At 43.7% G+C, this 19,718-nt stretch overlaps 1 protein-coding gene across 1 annotated transcript in view; it reads right to left on the minus strand.

The window, feature by feature from the left end:
- Positions 1-19,718, minus strand: part of PRKDC (protein kinase, DNA-activated, catalytic subunit) — a 448,603-nt gene that overhangs the window by 165,585 nt on the left and 263,300 nt on the right. The window contains exons 45-49 of the mRNA XM_069731310.1: positions 13,372-13,444; positions 10,123-10,271; positions 7,905-8,045; positions 1,210-1,329; positions 74-217 (exon numbers count right to left, since the gene is read on the minus strand). Coding sequence (XP_069587411.1) covers positions 74-217; positions 1,210-1,329; positions 7,905-8,045; positions 10,123-10,271; positions 13,372-13,444 — 627 coding nt within the window. The remainder of the gene's footprint in view (positions 1-73; positions 218-1,209; positions 1,330-7,904; positions 8,046-10,122; positions 10,272-13,371; positions 13,445-19,718) is intronic.

Genomic DNA, 19,718 nt, shown 5'->3' on the forward strand with positions numbered 1-19,718 from the left:
GCAAATCCTTTAGAAATCATGGTCATTATTAACGGGTTTATTCAAATTTTACTGAGCCTCAGCTACTACTTACAGTAGGTGTAGCAACCCCAGACCAAGAAAGAAGAGTCACAACAGTCTCTACAACCATGTAGTGAATGCCTGTTCCACCATTGTTACCAGACGCAATCAGCTGTAATATTGGCCCAATCCAAAATTTTGCATAGGGACGGAAAACCTAAAAACACAAGATCAAGCTGTCACGCAGGTATATGAAGTGTGTACTATGATGCTCAGATAAAGTAGGTATACACATACTTTTACAATTAACATATTAAAACATATTTCGCATGAGGCCAAGGACCAATAAGCAATCTAACAAAAAGAGCTGCCTAACTACACATATCGAAAAAAGGAAAGGCGCAAAGAAAAATTTGGCGCACTCAACTAAACCAAACATATGAACAGAAAAATCTTTAACCAATTAACATCACATATTTTATCATCTGCTTTGGTTTTCATCCATTTTCATTTAGGTGTGAATTCTGGTAATCCTTTACTTCTCTTTTCCACAGCTAGGCATTAGACAAGTCTCACATATCATGGATATATATATATATATATATATATATATATATATATATATATATATATATATATATCCATTTATTCACACTGCGGGGCTGAGATTCCTGGGCATGCGCACTGCGTGTCTAAGCCACTCACCCAGGTCGCAGTGCGCATGCCCAGGAATCCCAGCCCCGCAGTGTGAATAAATCATAAGACACTGAGGGGCTGGGATTCACAAGCAGGGCGGCCGCACAGGCGCAGTCAGCGAGACTGCATATGAGGACAGACGGGCAGTGCTCGCTGCTTCTGCCCCAGGCATGACAAAAGAGAGCAGGCGCCGGCAGATTTCAAAACAAATAGCGCCGAGGAGGCGGCGCCCGGCACTAAGAAGACTTGAGTGACGGCTGTGAGGCGTCTGCAGCAGGGAGGGGAAAGACCTGCCTCCAGGACTGAAGACAGGTATTTCGGACAAATTACAAAACGGATTATTGCTGCATTTACAGCACCGATAACTAAAAGTGCCACCTTGTCAGACTGCAGCATTACCGCTGCACAAGGTGGCTCTTTTAGTTTCAAACGCCTGGGAAGGGGGGGTGACAGGTTCCCTTTAAGAGGTGTATGTGGTACAAAAAACGGAGTTAATGTTTTTTTATCACCTACTTCTTCAGTGTTAACAACAAGCTTGGAAATGAAAAGGCGTATGTTCAACGGAGTGGAGGGATTTCCTAGTTTGGAATGTAAAAAGGTCATCCATGGTGGCAGGTCTTCTGGCATTTTACCCTAAATGCAAACAGAGTGGAGATAGATTTTACAAAACTGTAAGGAATCTGCAGGTACGGAGGATGCAGTAACGGACTATACACAGACCAAGGGTGGTAAGGATATATTAAACAACAGAAACTCCACACAGGGAGAAAAACAGAGAGACAATATTCCATAATACCATAAATGGCTAATGGGGATAACTTAAAGAACAAGGACAAATAAAACAGACAATTCAATTAATAATAACTTATCACTCAGACGCCAGTCACGGTCAAACTCCTGTCTGTGACTGGGGCTGCTTAGATTGCGTCGCAGTGGGAGTTTGTCACAGTCCTGAGGAAGATGGGGTAATATCTCCTCATGTTGGTGGTGTTCTCTCGTGGTCGGCGGCAGCTCCTTGGGATCGTGAGGTGGGTCTTGGTCCAGCAGATGCTGTGATGAAGGGGGACACGTCCTTATCCTCAGCGGGTAGTGTCCCAACACTACAGCTCTGCCCAAACACAGTTTACAACGGGCAGCCCGGTTTGCTATGTCGTATCGCTGCATTCCTAAGTCCCGTTCACAGACCTTGTCCCTCACGGTCAGTGCTCTCAGCTTGGGTGGCTGTGGCAGCTGTCTCCGCAAGAGCAGCAATGTCAGTCGGGACAACGGCGTCTGAGCGGTACTCCGTCGGTAGTCTCCTGTCCAATTGCTTTTCCGTCCCAGGCTCTGCTCTACTCTGCCCAGTCGCCTCACAGCTAATTTTACCTCACAGGCATCTCGCGCGCTCGATGTTCCCGCCCAAACGGTTTGAATCCTCGGGGACGAATGTTCGCTTAGCTTGACCACGCCCCCTTTTCTCGAGTACAGCGAGCAGTCTCGCACTTTAACCCCTTCATGACCCAGGCTATTTTGACCTTAATGACCTGGCCGATTTTTGCAATTCTGACCAGTGTCCCTTTATGAGGTAATAACTCAGGAACGCTTCAACGGATCCTAGCGGTTCTGAGATTGTTTTTTCGTGACATATTGGGCTTCATGTTAGTGGTAAATTTAGGTCAATAAATTATGCGTTTATTTGTGATAAAAACGGAAATTTGGCGAAAATTTTGAAAATTTCCCAATTTTCACAATTTGAATTTTTATTCTGTTAAACCAGAGAGTTATGTGACACAAAATAGTTCATAAATAACATTTCCCACATGCCTACTTTACATCAGCACAATTTTGGAAACAATTTTTTTTTTTGCTAGGAAGTTATAAGGGTTAAAATTTGACCAGCGATTTCTCATTTTTACAACGAAATTTACAAAACCATTTGTTTTTAGGGACCACCTCACATTTGAAGTCAGTTTGAGGGGTCTATATGGCTGAAAATACCCAAAAGTGACACCATTCTAAAAACTGCACCCCTCAAGGTGCACAAAACCACATTCAAGAAGTTTATTAACCCTTCAGGTGCTTCACAGCAGCAGAAGCAACATGGAAGGAAAAAATGAACATTTAACTTTTTAGTCACAAAAATTATCTTTTAGCAACAATTTTTTTGATTTCACAATGGTAAAAGGAGAAACTGAACCACAAAAGTTGTTGTCCAATTTGTCCTGAGTACGCTGATACCTCATATGTAGGGGTAAACCACTGTTTGGGCGCACGGCAGGGCTTGGAAGGGAAGGAGCGCCATTTGACTTTTTGAATGAAAAATTGGCTCCACTCTTTAGCGGACACCATGTCACGTTTGGAGAGCCCCCGTGTGCCTAAAAATTGGAGCTCCCCCACAAGTGACCCCATTTTGGAAACTAGACACCCCAAGGAACTTATCTAGATGCCTAGTGAGCACTTTAAACCCTCAGGTGCTTCACAAATTGATCTGTAAAAATGAAAAAGTACTTTTTTCACAAAAAATTTCTTTTCGCCTCAATTTTTTCATTTTCACATGGGCAATATGATAAAATGGATCTTAAAATTTGTTGGGCAATTTCTCCCGAGTACGCCGATACCTCATATGTGGGGGTAAATCACTGTTTGGGCACACGGCAGGGCTCGGAAGGGAAGGCGCGCCATTTGACTTTTTGAATGGAAAATTAGCTCCAATTGTTAGCGGACACCATGTCGCGTTTGGAGAGCCCCTGTGTGCCTGAACATTGGAGCTCCCCCACAAGTGACCCCATTTTGGAAACTAGACCCCCCAAGGAACTTATCTAGATGCATATTGAGCACTTTAAACCCCCAGCTGCTTCACAGAAGTTTATAACGCAGAGCCATGAAAATAAAAAATAACTTTTCTTTCCTCAAAAATGATTTTTTAGCCTGGAATTTCCTATTTTGCCAAGGGTATTAGGAGAAATTGGACCCCAAATGTTATTGTCCAGTTTGTCCTGAGGACGCGGATACCCCATATGTGGGGGTAAACCACTGTTTGGGCGCACGGCAGGGCTCGGAAGGGAAGGCACGCCATTTGGCTTTTTAAATGGAAAATTAGCTCCAATCATTAGCGGACACCATGTCACGTTTGGAGAGCCCTTGTGTGCCTAAACATTGGAGCTCCCCCACAAATGACCCCATTTTGGAAACTAGACCCCCAAAGGAACTTATCTAGATGTGTGGTGAGGACTTTGAACCCCCAAGTGCTTCACAGAAGTTTATAACGCAGAGCCATGAAAATAAAATAAAAAATTATTTTCTCAAAAATGATCTTTTAGCCTGCAATTTTTTATTTTCCCAAGGGTAACCGGAGAAATTTGACCCCAAAAGTTGTTGTCCAGTTTCTCCTGAGTATGGTGATACCCCGTATGTGGGGGTAAACTACTGTTTGGGCACATGCCGGGGCTCGGAAGTGAAGTAGTGACGTTTTGAAATGCAGACTTTGATGGAATGCTCTGCGGGCGTCACGTTGCGTTTGCAGAGCCCTTGATGTGGCTAAACAGTAGAAACCCCCCACAAGTGACCCCATTTTGGAAACTAGACCCCGAAAGGAACTTAGCTAGATGTGTGGTGAGCACTTTGAACCCCCAAGTGCTTCACAGAAGTTTATAACTCAGAGCCGTGAAAATAATAAATAATAATAATAATAATTTTTATTCATATAGCGCCAACATGTTCCGCAGCGCTTTACAAATTATAGAGGGGACTTGTACAGACAATAGACATTACAGCATAGCAGAAATACAGTTCAAAACAGATACCAGGAGGAATGAGGGCCCTGCTCGCAAGCTTACAAACTATGAGGAAAAGGGGAGACACGAGAGGTGGATGGTAACAATTGCTTTAGTTATTCGGACCAGCCATAATGTAAGGCTCGGGTGTTCATGTAAAGCTGCATGAACCAATTAACTGCCTAAGTATGTAGCAGTACAGACACAGAGGGCTATTAACTGCATAAAGTGTATGAGAACATGATGCGAGGAACCTGTTTTTTATATATATATATATATATATATATATATATATATATATATATATATAGGCCACACAGGGATCGTTGGGTTAATGCATTGAGGCGGTAGGCCAGTCTGAACAAGTGAGTTTTTAGGGTACGCTTAAAACTGTGGGGATTGGGGAATAATCGTATTAACCTAGGTAGTGCATTCCAAAGAATCGGCGCAGCACGTGTAAAGTAATGTTTTCTTTCCTCAAAAATAATTATTTAGCCCAGAATTTTTTATTTTCCCAAGGGTTACAGGAGAAATTGGACCCCAAACATTGTTGTCCAGTTTCTCCTGAGTACGCTGATACCCCATGTGTGGGGGTAAACCACTGTTTGGGCACACGTCGGGGCTCAGAAGTGAAGTAGTGACTTTTGAAATGCAGACTTTAATGGAATGGTCTGCGGGCGTCACGTTGCGTTTGCAGAGCCCCTGATGTGCCTAAACAGTAGAAACCCCCCACAAGTGACCCCATTTTAGAAACTAGACCCCCCAAGGAACTTATCTAGATATGTGGTGAGCACTTTGAACCCCCAAGTGCTTCACAGACGTTTACAACGCAGAGCCGTGAAAATAAAAAATCATTTTTCTTTCCTCAAAAATGATGTTTTAGCAAGCATTTTTTTTATTTTCACAAGGGTAACAGGAGAAATTGGACTCCAATAATTGTTGCGCAGTTTGTCCTGATTATGCTGGTACCCCATATGTGGGGGTAAACCACTGTTTGGGCACATGTCAGGGATCGGAAGTGAGGGAGCACCATTTGACTTTTTGAATACAAGATTGGCTGGAATCAATGGTGGCGCCATGTTGCGTTTGGAGACCCCTGATGTGCCTAAACAGTGGAAACCCCTCAAATCTAACTCCAACACTAACCACCCCACACCCCTAACCCTAATCCCAACTGTAGCCATAACCCTAATCCCAACCCTAACCGCAACACACCCCTAACCACAACCCTAACATCAACACACCCCTAACCCTAACCACAACCCTAATTCCAACCCTAACCCTAAGGCTATGTGCCCACGTTGAGGATTCGTGTGAGATTTTTCAGCATCATATTTGAAAAATCCGCGGGTAAAAGGCACTGCGTTTTACCTGTGGATTTACCGTGGATTTCCAGTGTTTTTTGTGCGGATTTCACCTGCGGATTCCTATTGAGGAACAGGTGTAAAAATCCGCGGAATCCGCACAAAGAATTGACATGCTGCGGAAAATACAACGCAGCGTTTCCGCGTGGTATTTTCCGCACCATGGGCACAGCGGATTTGGTTTTCCAAAGGTATACTTGGTACTGTAAACCTGATGGAACACTGCTGCGGATCCGCAGCCAAATCCGCACCGTGTGCACATAGCCTAATTCTAAAGGTATGTGCACACGCTGCGGAAAACGCTGCGGATCCGCAGCAGTTTCCCATGAGTTTACAGTTCAATGTAAACCTATGGAAAACAAAAATCGCTGTACACATGCTGCAGAGGACCAGAATACGTGTGCACATACCGAAACCCTAACCCTAACCCTACCCCTAACCCTAGTTCTTACCCCAACCTTAGTGGAAGAAAAAAAAAATCTTTATTTTATTATTGTCCCTACCTATGGGGGTGACAAAGGGGGGGGGGGGGGGTCATTCAGTACTTTTTTTATTTTGATCACTGCGATAGGTTTTATCGCAGTGATCAAAATGCACTTGAAACGAATCTGCCGGCAGATTCGGCGGGCGCACTGCGCATGCGCCCGCCATTTTGGAAGATGGCGGCGCCCAGGAAAGAAGACGGACGGACCACGGGAGGCTCGGTAAGTATGATGGGTTGGGGGGGACCCCGGGGGTGGGGGGGGCTTTGGGGTGTGTGTGGATCGGAGCATGGGGGGTAAATCGGAGCACGGGGGGTGGATCGGAGCACGGGGGGGTGCATTGGAGCACGGGGGGGTGCATTGGAGCATCGGGGGGTGGATCGGACTGCAGGGGGGTGGATCGGACTGCAGGGGGGGTGGATCGGAGTGCAGGGGGGGTGGTTGGAGCACGGGGGGTGATTGGAGCACGGGGGTGAGCGGACAAGAGCACGGGGGGGAGCGGACAGGAGGACGGAGGGGAGCGGAGCAGTGTAAAGGACAGATCGGTGGCTTGGGGGGGGCGATCGGTGGGGTGGGGGCATATCAATGTTTCCAGCCATGGCCGATGATATTGCAGCATCGGCAATGGCTGGATTGTAATATTTCACCAGTTATAATAGGTGAAATATTACAACTCGCTCTGATTGGCTGTTGAAAGTGAAACTGCCAATCAGAGCGATCGTAGCCACGGGGGGTGAAGCCACCCCCCCTGGGCTAAACTACCACTCCCCCTGTCCCTGCAGATCAGGTGAAATGGGAGTTAACCCTTTCACCGGATCTGCAGGGACGCGATCATTCTGTGACACAGCATATGCGTCACAGGTCAGATTGGCACCGACTTTCATGACGCATACGCTGTGTCACAGGTCGGGAAGGGATTAAGCTTCCCCCTGTAATTTAGGTTACAGCCTTGACGGTTCAGGACCCGTTACTGAGGAGACGCCCAATTGATTTCTTCCCCTTACAAAATCATTACTGTAGTACCTACAATCTGTCATAGTAAAAATTGTAGATTTTCTGCCTGAGCAATCTAGAGTTCCATTTTCACTTTGTTAACTACTCTGGAAAAACGAAACACGAGGGATCAGATTTTTCTGCTGGTTTTATCACAGGAGCGACTGTTTCTGATGGGTCTCCAACACTCTGAGCTCCAGCGGCCACAGAGCTCGTATGTAAATTACTTGATTTATGATTATCTAAGAGGGCTGCTAGAAGTGTCAGAAACCCTTGATTCTGTGATAAAACAGGTGGGAAGCTGTGTTACCTTACAGAAAGAAGAATCTGCGAGTCTCCTGCTGTGTCATCTGTATATTCACTTATCATAACGGATTCATGCTTCCTCCCTTGGACAGGAGCTGCAGTGAGTGCCGACCATGAACTGCATGGTCAAACGCAGCAAAAAAGACAATACATAGCAGGGGCACGTTTTTAAAATTATCTTAGCATAGGAACATATTTTTTTAACTAATTAAATTGTGAACCTTATTATTATTCCAAGATCTATTAATTAACATGAACCTTGTTCATGAGACAAACCCTTCAAGGCATCCAAAACATGAATTTTTCCATACCTCCTCTACTTTTGGTGTGAAGTCATTTTTTTGCATGTGTTTAATCAGACCAGTCATAGGTGCCATGGATTCATGCTGATTTAATTCATCCATTTCAAACTCCATAAAATCTTCTGGGGTCTGGGCTTCAGAGCTGCGATCCTGTCAGAACAGTGCTGAATTATTATGATTTATTATTATTATTATTATTATTATTATTAATTTATTTATTTATCACTTACAGTAAGCAAACCAACAATTACAGACTGATACAGAGGGGCGAGGACCCTGCCCTTGCAGGTTTACATTCTACAGGATGGTGGGAAAGGAGATAATAGGTTGAGGCTTGCAGGAGCTCCGGAGTTATAAAACATTCTTCATATGAAAATAAATTAAACTCCATTTAGACATGACACAGAGGATATGTATTCCATATTGAACAAAAGAATGTATACATTCATTTTCTTAACTCCTTCACGACATATGATGTACAATTTCGCCATATATCGTGTCCCTGCCTTAGAGGAGTGCTCCCACACTGAGCCTGCATCTTTCCCAGCGGATGAGGGCTCATTTAATCAGCCATCATGTGCCTTTAACCGCCTACCTGGCTTTTCTAAAGTGGACATATCCCTATATCCTGTAGGACCTGGGGTTTCTATTACTGGACATAATGCACCCAGTCCCTACTTATGTGTTAGTCGGCATCATTCCCGGAAGATGATGGCCGATTTAAACATTATTGTTTTTAATAGAGTCAATGAGAGGCAATTATACTCGCCAATTTTTCACAGATTCTGCATTTGATGTGACCATGTGCATTTATGGATGAAGTGTGCCTGTAGCTATGTCAAGGAAGGGTGGAAATTCCATATTCTAGGCAGACTTGAATCACATTTACTCCTGCCTGATATGACGGACTTACTAAGGCTTCAACCAAAATGTTAGGTTAGCGTTCATCCGAAAGCCGCAGTAATTTGATAAGTCGACTGGTGGATAGTATGATTGAGACAAGAAAGGTAACTATGGCCATGAGTGGAAGCAGAATTTTGACCTTTTTATTATAGGGCAGATAAACCCTTTGGCCTAATACTACTCTAGTGATTGTTAGCCATCAGTTCAGGCTGGGGAGACACTGTCTGCCAGATTCAACCACTTTCTTATAGGATTTAAAAAGCAACAAAACAAGAAGCCAAATGTGATGGCATTTCCACACTTATATGATGTTCACTCTCATTGAAAATATCGAAACCAGTGATTTGACACTAAACATTGTTTAATAACTGAATTTATGATAACATGCTAAGTGAAAAATCATGGAATCATCATAAAACAATACTTTACGCTCCTGGAGCACGTATGACAACACCGCCTTACACCAAGCTGGCTCCAACCATCGCCAAGAGGCTGAATTTGGCCGTAATGATAGTAGGAAAGAAGGGGTTGGACAATGATCTGCTGCGGGAGGGAAAAAGTATCTTGGAGGATAAAGAAAAACAAACATCTAGACAAGGAGGTAAGAACATGTAGAGTAATGTACAGTATATTTGTGTCGGTACATGAAAAAAAAAAAGTGAAGACAGCAGCATCCTGGATACACACAGAGCTCACATCCAGCCTATATCACTGGGTAGGACACTACCACAAAAGAAAAATCTGAAGCCTGAACCAGATCGTAAATTTTGCATATAAGGGGGTCTGAAAATGAATGTAGGAATGAGATGAAATCTGGAGGTGTCTCATACATAACTCAGCTCTGCTGTATAGATCTGCGAGGGGAGGAGGGCATGTTCTTTCCCCCATGTGTTACTGCCTGATTATGACTGATCAACATCACGCAAAGGAAGATCACGCCACCGAAGACATGTATCTAGTAACGTTTTAGAACTTTTCCATTTCTTTTTTCACTTGCACCAAATTTTACTATGAATAACCAACATTTTTTGCCATATTTTCTCAAATCGATCATTAAAAATATATGCTATTAATTAAAAAATTCATTTTAAAAATCATTGCTCTCATCATCCTGTGCTGCCGAGAACAAGGACAGTCTATGCACACAGAACCAACATATTCCAGGTCATGGGAACATGGGAAGTGCGAGAAACCAGTCTATAAAGGATATTATTAAAATGCCTGCCCATCAGCTTCTATGTATCAACATGAATGTCTTAACGGCCGTCATTGGCCACTGGAAGCGCAGCTCAAGTCACATAAGGATACAGACTTAACCCAATACCTGTGTTCTTCGGCTTCTCTGAGTCTTTACTGGGGCCTGGGAACTGTAAGAAAAACTCTGAACTCCAGTTGAGAAGTCAAACTGGCTCATTTCTTCACTTAGACTGCTATCTGCCATGTAAGACTGGGAAGACAAATACTGGGGCTCATCTTTAATGGGGAAAAAAAAAAATACAGAAAAAAAAAGTTACATTCCATACACCCCAGGGCCTTAACGTTTCATCCAAAATAAAGTTAATAAAAATAAAAACATGATGCTTTATGAACACACACAGAACCGTTCACATTTCAAAGAGCAGCTGCACGTTCTGATTTCTTTAATTTTTGAAACATTTGACAGGATACTAAATACAACAAAAACCACATAAAAAAGTCATTTTGCTTCATGGGCCGGTGTTAGCATCATCCAGGAGAGATTTCAATGTGACGCTTCTTTCATGTCCTCATGCTGGACATCACTGCGGGTGCGTTCCTGAGGATCTCAGTATGTTCATAAACCTACGGCTGATTTTACTGCACAATCACAGCCTCCGCTTACAAAGGCAATGTGCACTAAAATCTATATATCTTCTGAGAGAGAGTAAAAGGCGCACGGTGAGGACAAGTCATCTTCAGCTCCAAGCTGTGATAACCATTACAAGATGAAGGTAACTTCATACCTAAATGTCAATAATGAGCAAATATATTGGTCTTCCCAGAATTTAAAAGGGAATAATTAATCAATAGGGGAAGGGGGGGGGGGAACGATTGGGACCCCCCAATTACCCTGAGAATGGGCTTTGCAGTGCTGGAGCAAAGGTGTGCCTACTTCGCAAATACTCAATTCTTTTTCTATGGGACTTTCGGGAATAGTCTAGAACTGTACTCTGCCTTCTCCAACAAGTCACATAAAAAACTAAAAATAGAGGAGAACTATTCTATGGTAGTGTATAGCTTTCAATGATGGGAATACCTCAAACCACCTGCGTGTCATGGTGAGGGGAGGAGGAGGGGGGCACGTATATTACTAATTTTAATGCACTAGTGTAGAATAGGGAGGCAATAGATAACTTGTTAGTGATTCTCTACAGCAAGTACAAGCAAGTTTTGTTATATACACAAACAGCTCAGCTACATCAATCAACACCCACAGCTCAGGAGCATAAGCACACACAAAATTGAGCTACATAAGCACTACCACAGCTCAGCAACAAAGACACACAAAGCTCAGCTACATAAACACTACCATGGCTCAGCTACATAAACACTACCACAGCTCAGCTACATAAACACTACCATGGCTCAGCAACAAAGACACACACAGAGCTTAGCTACACATACACACACACAGAGCTTAGCTACATAAACACTACCACAGCTCAGCTACATAAACACTACCACAGCTCAGCAACAAAGACACACAAAACTCAGCTACATAAACACTACCACAACTCAGCTGCATAAACACTACCACAACTCAGCTACATAAACACACACAGAGCTTAGCTACATATACACACACAGAGCTCAGAAACATATACACACACAGCTCAGCTACATATACAAGCACAGAGCTCAGCTACATAAGCACACACAGAGCACAGCTACATAAATATATGAGGAGCTCAGCTACATAAACACAAGCAGAGCTCAGATACATAAACACAAGCAGAGCTCAGCTGCATAAACACACGCAGAGCTCAGCTACATGTACACACACAGAGCTCACCTACATAAGCACACGCAGAGCCCAGCTACATATATATATGAGGAGCTCAGCTACATAAACACAAGCAGAGCTCAGATACATAAACACAAGCAGAGCTCAGCTACATATACACACACAGAGCTCAGCTACATAAGCACACGCAGAGCTCAGCTACATATACACACACAGAGCTCAGCTACGTATATATATGAGGAGCTCAGCTACATAAACACAAGCAGAGCTCAGCTGCATAAACACATGCAGAGCTCAGCTACATGTACACACACAGAGCTCAGCTACATAAGCACACGCAGAGTTCAGCTTCATATATATATGAGGAGCTCAGCTACATAAACACAAGCAGAGCTCAGATACATAAACACAAGCAGAGCTCAGCTACATAAACACATGCAGAGCTAAACTACATAAGCACACGCAGAGCTCAGCTACATAAATATATGAGGAGCTCAGCAACATAAGCAAGCAGAACTCCGCTACATAAACACAAGCAGAGCTCAGCGACATGTCACAGTTTTCACTCATAAAGCAAACAGAGTGTAAGTCTTACTAAACACAGTTTGCTAATCTAGGTCTTATTTATGGGATCTCTTCTGTCACACGGTATTTTGTATACGTAAAAGCCCCCAGTTCTAAAAGATACTAATGTACTTGCATACCAAACAACAGTACTGTTCTAGATTAAAACTCACAATGAATTTATGGTGAACACCAAGGTAAAAGTTGGTGGTGAAATAGCACAAGTCTGCTTTTCCCTTAAAGGGAACCTGTCACCCCCAAAACCGAGGGTGAGCTGCGGCCACCAGCATCAGGGGCTTATCTACAGCATTCTGTAGTGATGTAGATAAGCCCCCGATGTATCCTAAAAGATAAGAAAAAGAGGTTAGATTATACTCACCCAGGGGCGGTTCTGGTCACGGTTCGGTCCAATGGGTGTCGATGTCCGCACGGGTGCCTCCCATCTTCATCAGATGGCGTCCTCTTCTGGTCTTCACGCTGCGGCTCCGGCGCAGGAGTACTTTGTCTGCCCTGTTGAGGGCAGAGCAAAGTACCGCAGTGCGCAGGCGCTGGGCCTCTCTGACCTTTCCCGGCGCCTGCACACTGCAGTACTTTCCTCTGCCCTCAACAGGGCAGACAAAGTGCGCCTGCGCCGCAGCGTGAAGACCAGAAGAGGACGTCATCTGATAAAGATGGGAGGAGCTGAACCGGACCGCGACGCCCACCGGATTGGACCGCCCAACCAGGCGAGTATAATCTAACCTCTTTTTCTCATCTTTTAGGATACATCGGAGGCTTATCTACAGCATTACACAATGCTGTAGATAAGCCCCTGATGCCAGTGGGCTTAGCTCTCCCTCGATTTTGGGGGTGACAGGTTCCCTTTAATTAACATTTTTTTTTTTGTTTCTTTGAAACTCAATGCTTACAGATAAAGCCTAAGAAAAACCAGCAAGGAATATCACAGTCCCACTGGGATTTGCTTGTATGCCACTTCTTATACAAATGACAAAATGTTTAATAAAAATGTAGACAAGATTCAAACACCTGAATCCTCGTTTGTGTCCTCTCTTGCTTTCTTGCGTATAGAAAGATACTTTTTCTTTCGTTCCATTGGCACCTATAAAACAGAACCGAAAAAATAAAGGTAACCCATTCAAGGTTTTTACTAAGAACATGATTAAGTTTAAAATGCATAGAGAATTACCCATCATTCAAATACATAAAATGTTCCTGGATTATTGTATCCAAGGCTGTTCTATTCTCTCCCTTCTCAGATTATTGTTGGCACCTTACCAAAGATGACAGACATGCAATGAGAATGACACTCCCAATGGTTTTTCTGGCATTTAATTTACTTAGTCAATATTATACGGTGCTGCTTCAATCATGACTGCATATCTCAATAATGTCTACTTTAACCCCTTCATGACCAAGCCTATTTTGACCTCAATGACCTGGCCATTTTTTGCAATTCTGACTGGTGTCCCTTTTATGAGGTAACAACTCAGGAACGCTTCAACGAATCCTAGCTTATTTGTGAAAAAATGGAAAATTGGCAAAAATTTTCAAATTTAGAATTTTTATTCTGTTAAACCAGAGAGTCATGTGATACAAAATAGTAAATACATAACATTTCCCACGTGTCTACTTTACATCAGCACAATTTTGGAAACAATTTTTTTTTTTTGCTAGGAAGTTATAAGGGTTAAAATTTGACCAGCAATTTCTAATTTTTACAACAAAATTTACAAAACCATTTTTTTTTGGGACCACCTCACATTTGAAGTCAGTTTGAGGGGTCTATATGGCTGAAAATAACACAAAGTGACACCATTCTAAAAACTGCACCCCTCAAGGTGCACAAAACCACATTCAAGAAGTTTATTAACCTTTCAGGTGTTTCACAACAGCAGAAGCAACTTGGAAGGAAAAAATGAACATTTAACTTTTTAGTCCCAAAAGTGATTTTTTAGCAACTTTTTTTATTTTCCCAAGGTAAAAGGAGAAACTGGACCCAGAAAGTTGTTGTCAATTTGTCCTGAGTACGCCGATACCCCATATGTGGGGGGGTAAACACTGTTTGGGCGCACGACAGGGCTCGGAAGGGAAGGAGCGCCATTTGACTTTTTCAATGAAAAATTGGCTCCGATCTTTAGCAGACACCATGTCGCGTTTGGAGAGCCCCCGTGTGCCTTTAGATTGGAGCTCCCCAACAAGTGACCCCATTTTGGAAACTAGACCCCCAAGGAACTTATCTAGATGCATAGTGAGCACTTTAAACCCCCTGGTGCTTCACAAATTGATCCGTAAAAATGAAAAAGTAAAAAAAAAGTAATTTCTTTTTTCACGAAAATTTACTTTTAGCCTCAATTATTTCATTTTCACATGGGCAACAGGATAAAATGGATTCTAAAACTTGTTGGGCAATTTCTCCTGAGTACACCAATACCTCATATGTGGGGGTAAACCACTGCTTTGGCGCACGGCATAGCTCGGAAGGGAAGGAGTGCCATTTGACTTTTTTAATGGAAAATTAGCTTCAATCGTTAGCAGACACCATGTTGCATTTGGAGAGCCATTGGAGCTCCCCCACAAGTGACCCCATTTTGGAAATTAGTCCTCGCAAGGAACTAATCTAGATCTGTGGTAAGCACTTTGAACCCCAAGTGCTTCACAGAAGTATATAACGCAGAGCCGTGAAAATAAAAAATAATTTTTTAGCCCACACTTTTTTATTTTCACAAGAGTAACAGAAGAAATTGGACCCCAAAAGGTTGTTGTCCAGTTTGTCCTGAGTACGCTGATACCCCATATGTTGGGGTAAACCACTGTTTAGGCATACGTCGGGGCTTGGAAGGGAAGTAGTGACATTTTAAAATGCATACTTTGATGGAATGGTCTGCGGGCGTCACGTTGCGTTTGCAGAGCCCCTGATGTGCCTAAACAGTAGAAATCCCCCACAAGTGACCCCATTTTGGAAACTAGACCCCCCAAGGAAATTATCTAGATGTGTGGTGAGCACTATGAACCCCCAAGTGCTTCACAGAAGTTTATAATGCAGAGCCGTGAAAATAAAAAATCTGGTACCCCTTATGTGGGGGTAAACCACTGTTTGGGAACACGTCGGGGCTCGGAAGAGAGGGAGCACCATGTGACTTTTTGAATGCAAGAATGGCTGGAATCAATGGTGGCGCCATGTCGAATTTGGAGACCCCCTGATGTGCCTAAACAGCGGAAACCCCTCAATTCTAACTCCAACACTATCCCCAACACACCCCTAACCCTAATCCCAACCCTAACCACAACCCAAACACAGGCCTAACCCTAATCTTAACCCTAATTCCAACCCTAACCCTAAAGCTATGTGCCCACGTTGCGGATATGTGTGCGGATTTTTCCGCACCGTTTTTGAAAAATCCGCAGGTAAACCGCACTGCGTTTTACCTGCAGATTTCCAGTGTTTTTTGTGCGGATTTCACCAGCGGATTCCTATACAGGAACAGGTGTAAAACGCTGCGGAATCCACACAAAGAAATGACATGCTGCGGAAAATACCGATCGGTATTTTCCGCACCATGGGCACAGCGGATTTGGTTTTTCATAGGTTTACATGGTACTGTAAACGTGATGGAAAACTGCTACGAATCCGCAGCGGCCAATCCGCTGCGGATCTGGAGCCAAATCTGCACCATGTGCACATAGCTTAATTCTAACCCTAACCCTAACTCTAACCCTAATTCTAACCCCAATTCTAACCCTAATTGCAACCCTAACCCTAATTTTAACCCTAACCCTAATTTTAACCCTAACCCTAATTTTAAACCTAATTCCAACCCTAACCCTAGTGGAAAAATAAATATATTTGCTTTATTTTATTATGTTCCCTACCTATGGGGGTGATAAATGGGGGGGTTTATTTACTATTTTTTTTTATTTTGATCAGTGTGATAGAACCTATCATAGTGATCAAAATGTACCTGGAATGAATCTGCCGGCCGGCAGATTCGGTGGGCGCACTGCGCATGCCATTTTGTAAGATGGCGGCGCTCATAGGAGAAGGAGGGACACCGGGACTCGGTAAGTATGGGGGGGTGGGATCAGACAGTGGGGGGCGGAGATGAGGTCAGGGGCAGGCAGAGGGGAGAGGAGAGCAGCGGAGGACAGAACGGAGGGGAGGAAAGACTGACAGCGGTGGCAGATCGCCGCTGTCAGATCGGGGTTTCCAGCCGTGTTCGTTGATATTGCAGAATTGGCCATGGCTGGATTGTAATATTTCATAGGTGAAATATTACAAATTGCTCTGATTGTCTGTTTCACTTTCAACAGCCAATCTGCGCGATCATAGCCACGTGGGGGCAAAGCCACCCTCTCCCCCCTTCCCCGGGCTAAAGTACCACTCCCCCTGTCCGTGAAGGTCGGGTGAAATATGAGTTAACCCTTTCACCCAATCTGCAGGAATGCGATCATTCTGTGATGCTGCATATGCACCGACTTTCATGACGCATACACTGTGTCACAGGTCGGGAAGGGGTTAAAAGTAGGTGTAAACAGGGTAAGTATAGCTAAATAAAAGATTATCAAGTAGCAACTAAAACTTTTTATCCACCTTGGTGCAATACTTAGAAAATGTCATTTTCCTCACAAAACCATGCAAATTCCCTTGTCTCTTCATGTAATCACCAGAAAGACTTGTTGCTGAGATCAGGTCTCTGTGAGGCCATAGCATCACTCCCAGGACTCATTGTTCTTCTTTATGCTGAAGATAGTTCTTAATAACATTGACTACATGATTGGGATTGTTGTCCTGCTATAGAATACATTTGGAGCCAATCAGATGCCTCCCTGATGATAAAGGATAATGGGTAAGTATATGCCTGTATTTCTTAGCATTGAGACCACCATTAATACTGACGAAATCCCCAACTTAGTTTTCTGAAACGCAGAGACAAACATGTAAGGAACGTCCAGCACTCACTCTTGTCTGAAGACAGGCATTATTGGAACGCTCTCCAGCCCGATAGGCCAACAAACTGCCTTCTGTTACAGCCAAATTTTTCACATTTCCAGATCACCTGGTGCCATGTTTCTGCACCCTCAGTCCCTATGATTTTGTGCATAGTTGAGTCACGTTACTATTAGTGATGAGCGCATATACTCGTTACTCGAGATTTCGCGAGCATGCTCAGCACTAAAAAATACTCTGAGAACCCCCGAGCATGCTCGAGAAATCTCGAGTAACGAGTATATTCGCTCATCACTAGTTACTATGTCTCCATATCGAAAGCATGACTTTTTGGCAACAATTTTTCCCATGAAGACCACTTCTAGCCGGACTTCTATGAATAGAACATGAGTGCACCTGAGTTCCACTGATCACTGCAAGTTGTCAGCAGATGGCCCTGGTGGACATGTTCTGGCTTCGAAGGGAAGTAAGCCTGATGTGTCTTATCTGCTGCACTATTTTGTCTTAGGCTGACAACGGTGTCTACAGTCCTCAATGCAAAGAAATACAAGCAGATACCTATCATTCAGACAATACCATGGAGGGAGGCAGCTGAACGCCTCCAAATTTAGGGTACCGTCACACAGTGGCATTTTGATCGCTACGACGGCACGATTTGTGACGTTCCAGCGATATATCCGTGACGTTCCAGCGATCTCGCTGTGTCTGACACGCTCCTGCGATCAGGGACCCCGCTGAGAATCGTACGTCGTAGCAGATCGTTTGAAACTTTCTTTCGTCGTTTAGTGTCCCGCTGTGGAGGCATGATCGCATGGTGTAACAAAGGTGTGCACGATATTGTATACGATGTGCGCATAGTAACCAACGGCTTCTACATCGCACATACGTCATGAAATTATCGCTCCAGCGTCGTACATTGCAAAGTGTGACAGCAGTCTACGACGCTGGAGCGATACTGTTACGATGCTGGAGCGTCACGGATCGTGTCGTCGTAGCGATCAAAATGCCACTGTGTGACGGTACCCTTATTCTGCAGCAAGACACCAACCAAACATACAGCCAATATCATTAACAGCTATCTTCAGTGCAAAGAAGAACAAAGACCTGGAAGGAATGATATGGCTTTACAGATCCCTAATATCAAGTATGTGTGGGATTATGTGAAGACACAAATGGATTTGTGGAAGCCTACATCCACAGAAGATCTGAGATTAGCTCTCAAAGATGTTTGGAACAACTTCTCGGCAGTGTTCCTTAGAAAACTGTGTGGAAGTGCACCTGTGTCCAGTTTTGGGCACCGGTGCTCAGGAAGGATATAATGGAACTAGAGAGAGTACAAAGGAGGGCAACAAAATTAATAAAGGGGATGGGAGAACTACAATACCCAGATAGATTAGCGAAATTAGGATTATTTAGTCTAGAAAAAAGACGACTGAGGGGCGATCTAATAACCATGTATAAGTATATACGGGGACAATACAAATATCTCGCTGAGGATCTGTTTATACCAAGGAAGGTGACGGGCACAAGGGGGCATTCTTTGCGTCTGGAGGAGAGAAGGTTTTTCCACCAACATAGAAGAGGATTCTTTACTGTTAGGGCAGTGAGAATCTGGAATTGCTTGCCTGAGGAGGTGGTGATGGCGAACTCAGTCGAGGGGTTCAAGAGAGGCCTGGATGTCTTCCTGGAGCAGAACAATATTGTATCATACAATTATTAGGTTCTGTAGAAGGACGTAGATCTGGGTATTTATTATGATGGAATATAGGCTGAACTGGATGGACAAATGTCTTTTTTCGGCCTTACTAACTATGTTACTATGTTACTATGTTAGAGGAATTCAGGCTTTGAAGGTAAATATTGATTTAGATTTCTCGTGTTCATTCACTTTGCATTTTGTTTTTTGATAAAAATAATCTATTAGAATTTGTATTTCTTGAACACTTTCTCATTGTGCAGCATTTTTTCCATACCTGTCTAAAACTTTAGCGCAGTAATGTAAAGGTGGGATTAACCATGACAAATTGCAGGAGGCAATATCCACCAGAATGGATCCCCTGCTTACCATCAGAGGAATCTTTATGTCCAGAGCAGCAGGAGATTCTTCCCAGAAGGAGAGCTATTTGCATTCAAACTGGGATAACATTTATGGATTAATCAGTCAGGGCTGGCGTTAGGGTAGAAGTGGGGCTCTAACTTGGCAATTGCACAGGGCCCCCCTCCTATTGGGGCTTCCATCGTTTACAGCAGAAACTGAATGAATAATGGCAGTTCTGCAATATCTGTGTAGTTTCCGATGCTGAGAGTGCACCAGGACATCACAATTTGACCAGACCGACACAAGGCCCATGCCAATCTACTCCAACCTGGAAGTCTGGTCCCAGAGTGAGAGCTCCGCATGTTTCAGTGCGAGTGGTGACAGGCTGAA

The sequence above is a fragment of the Ranitomeya imitator genome, chromosome 6 (genome assembly GCF_032444005.1).
Source record: "Ranitomeya imitator isolate aRanImi1 chromosome 6, aRanImi1.pri, whole genome shotgun sequence".
Taxonomy (NCBI): domain Eukaryota; kingdom Metazoa; phylum Chordata; class Amphibia; order Anura; family Dendrobatidae; genus Ranitomeya; species Ranitomeya imitator.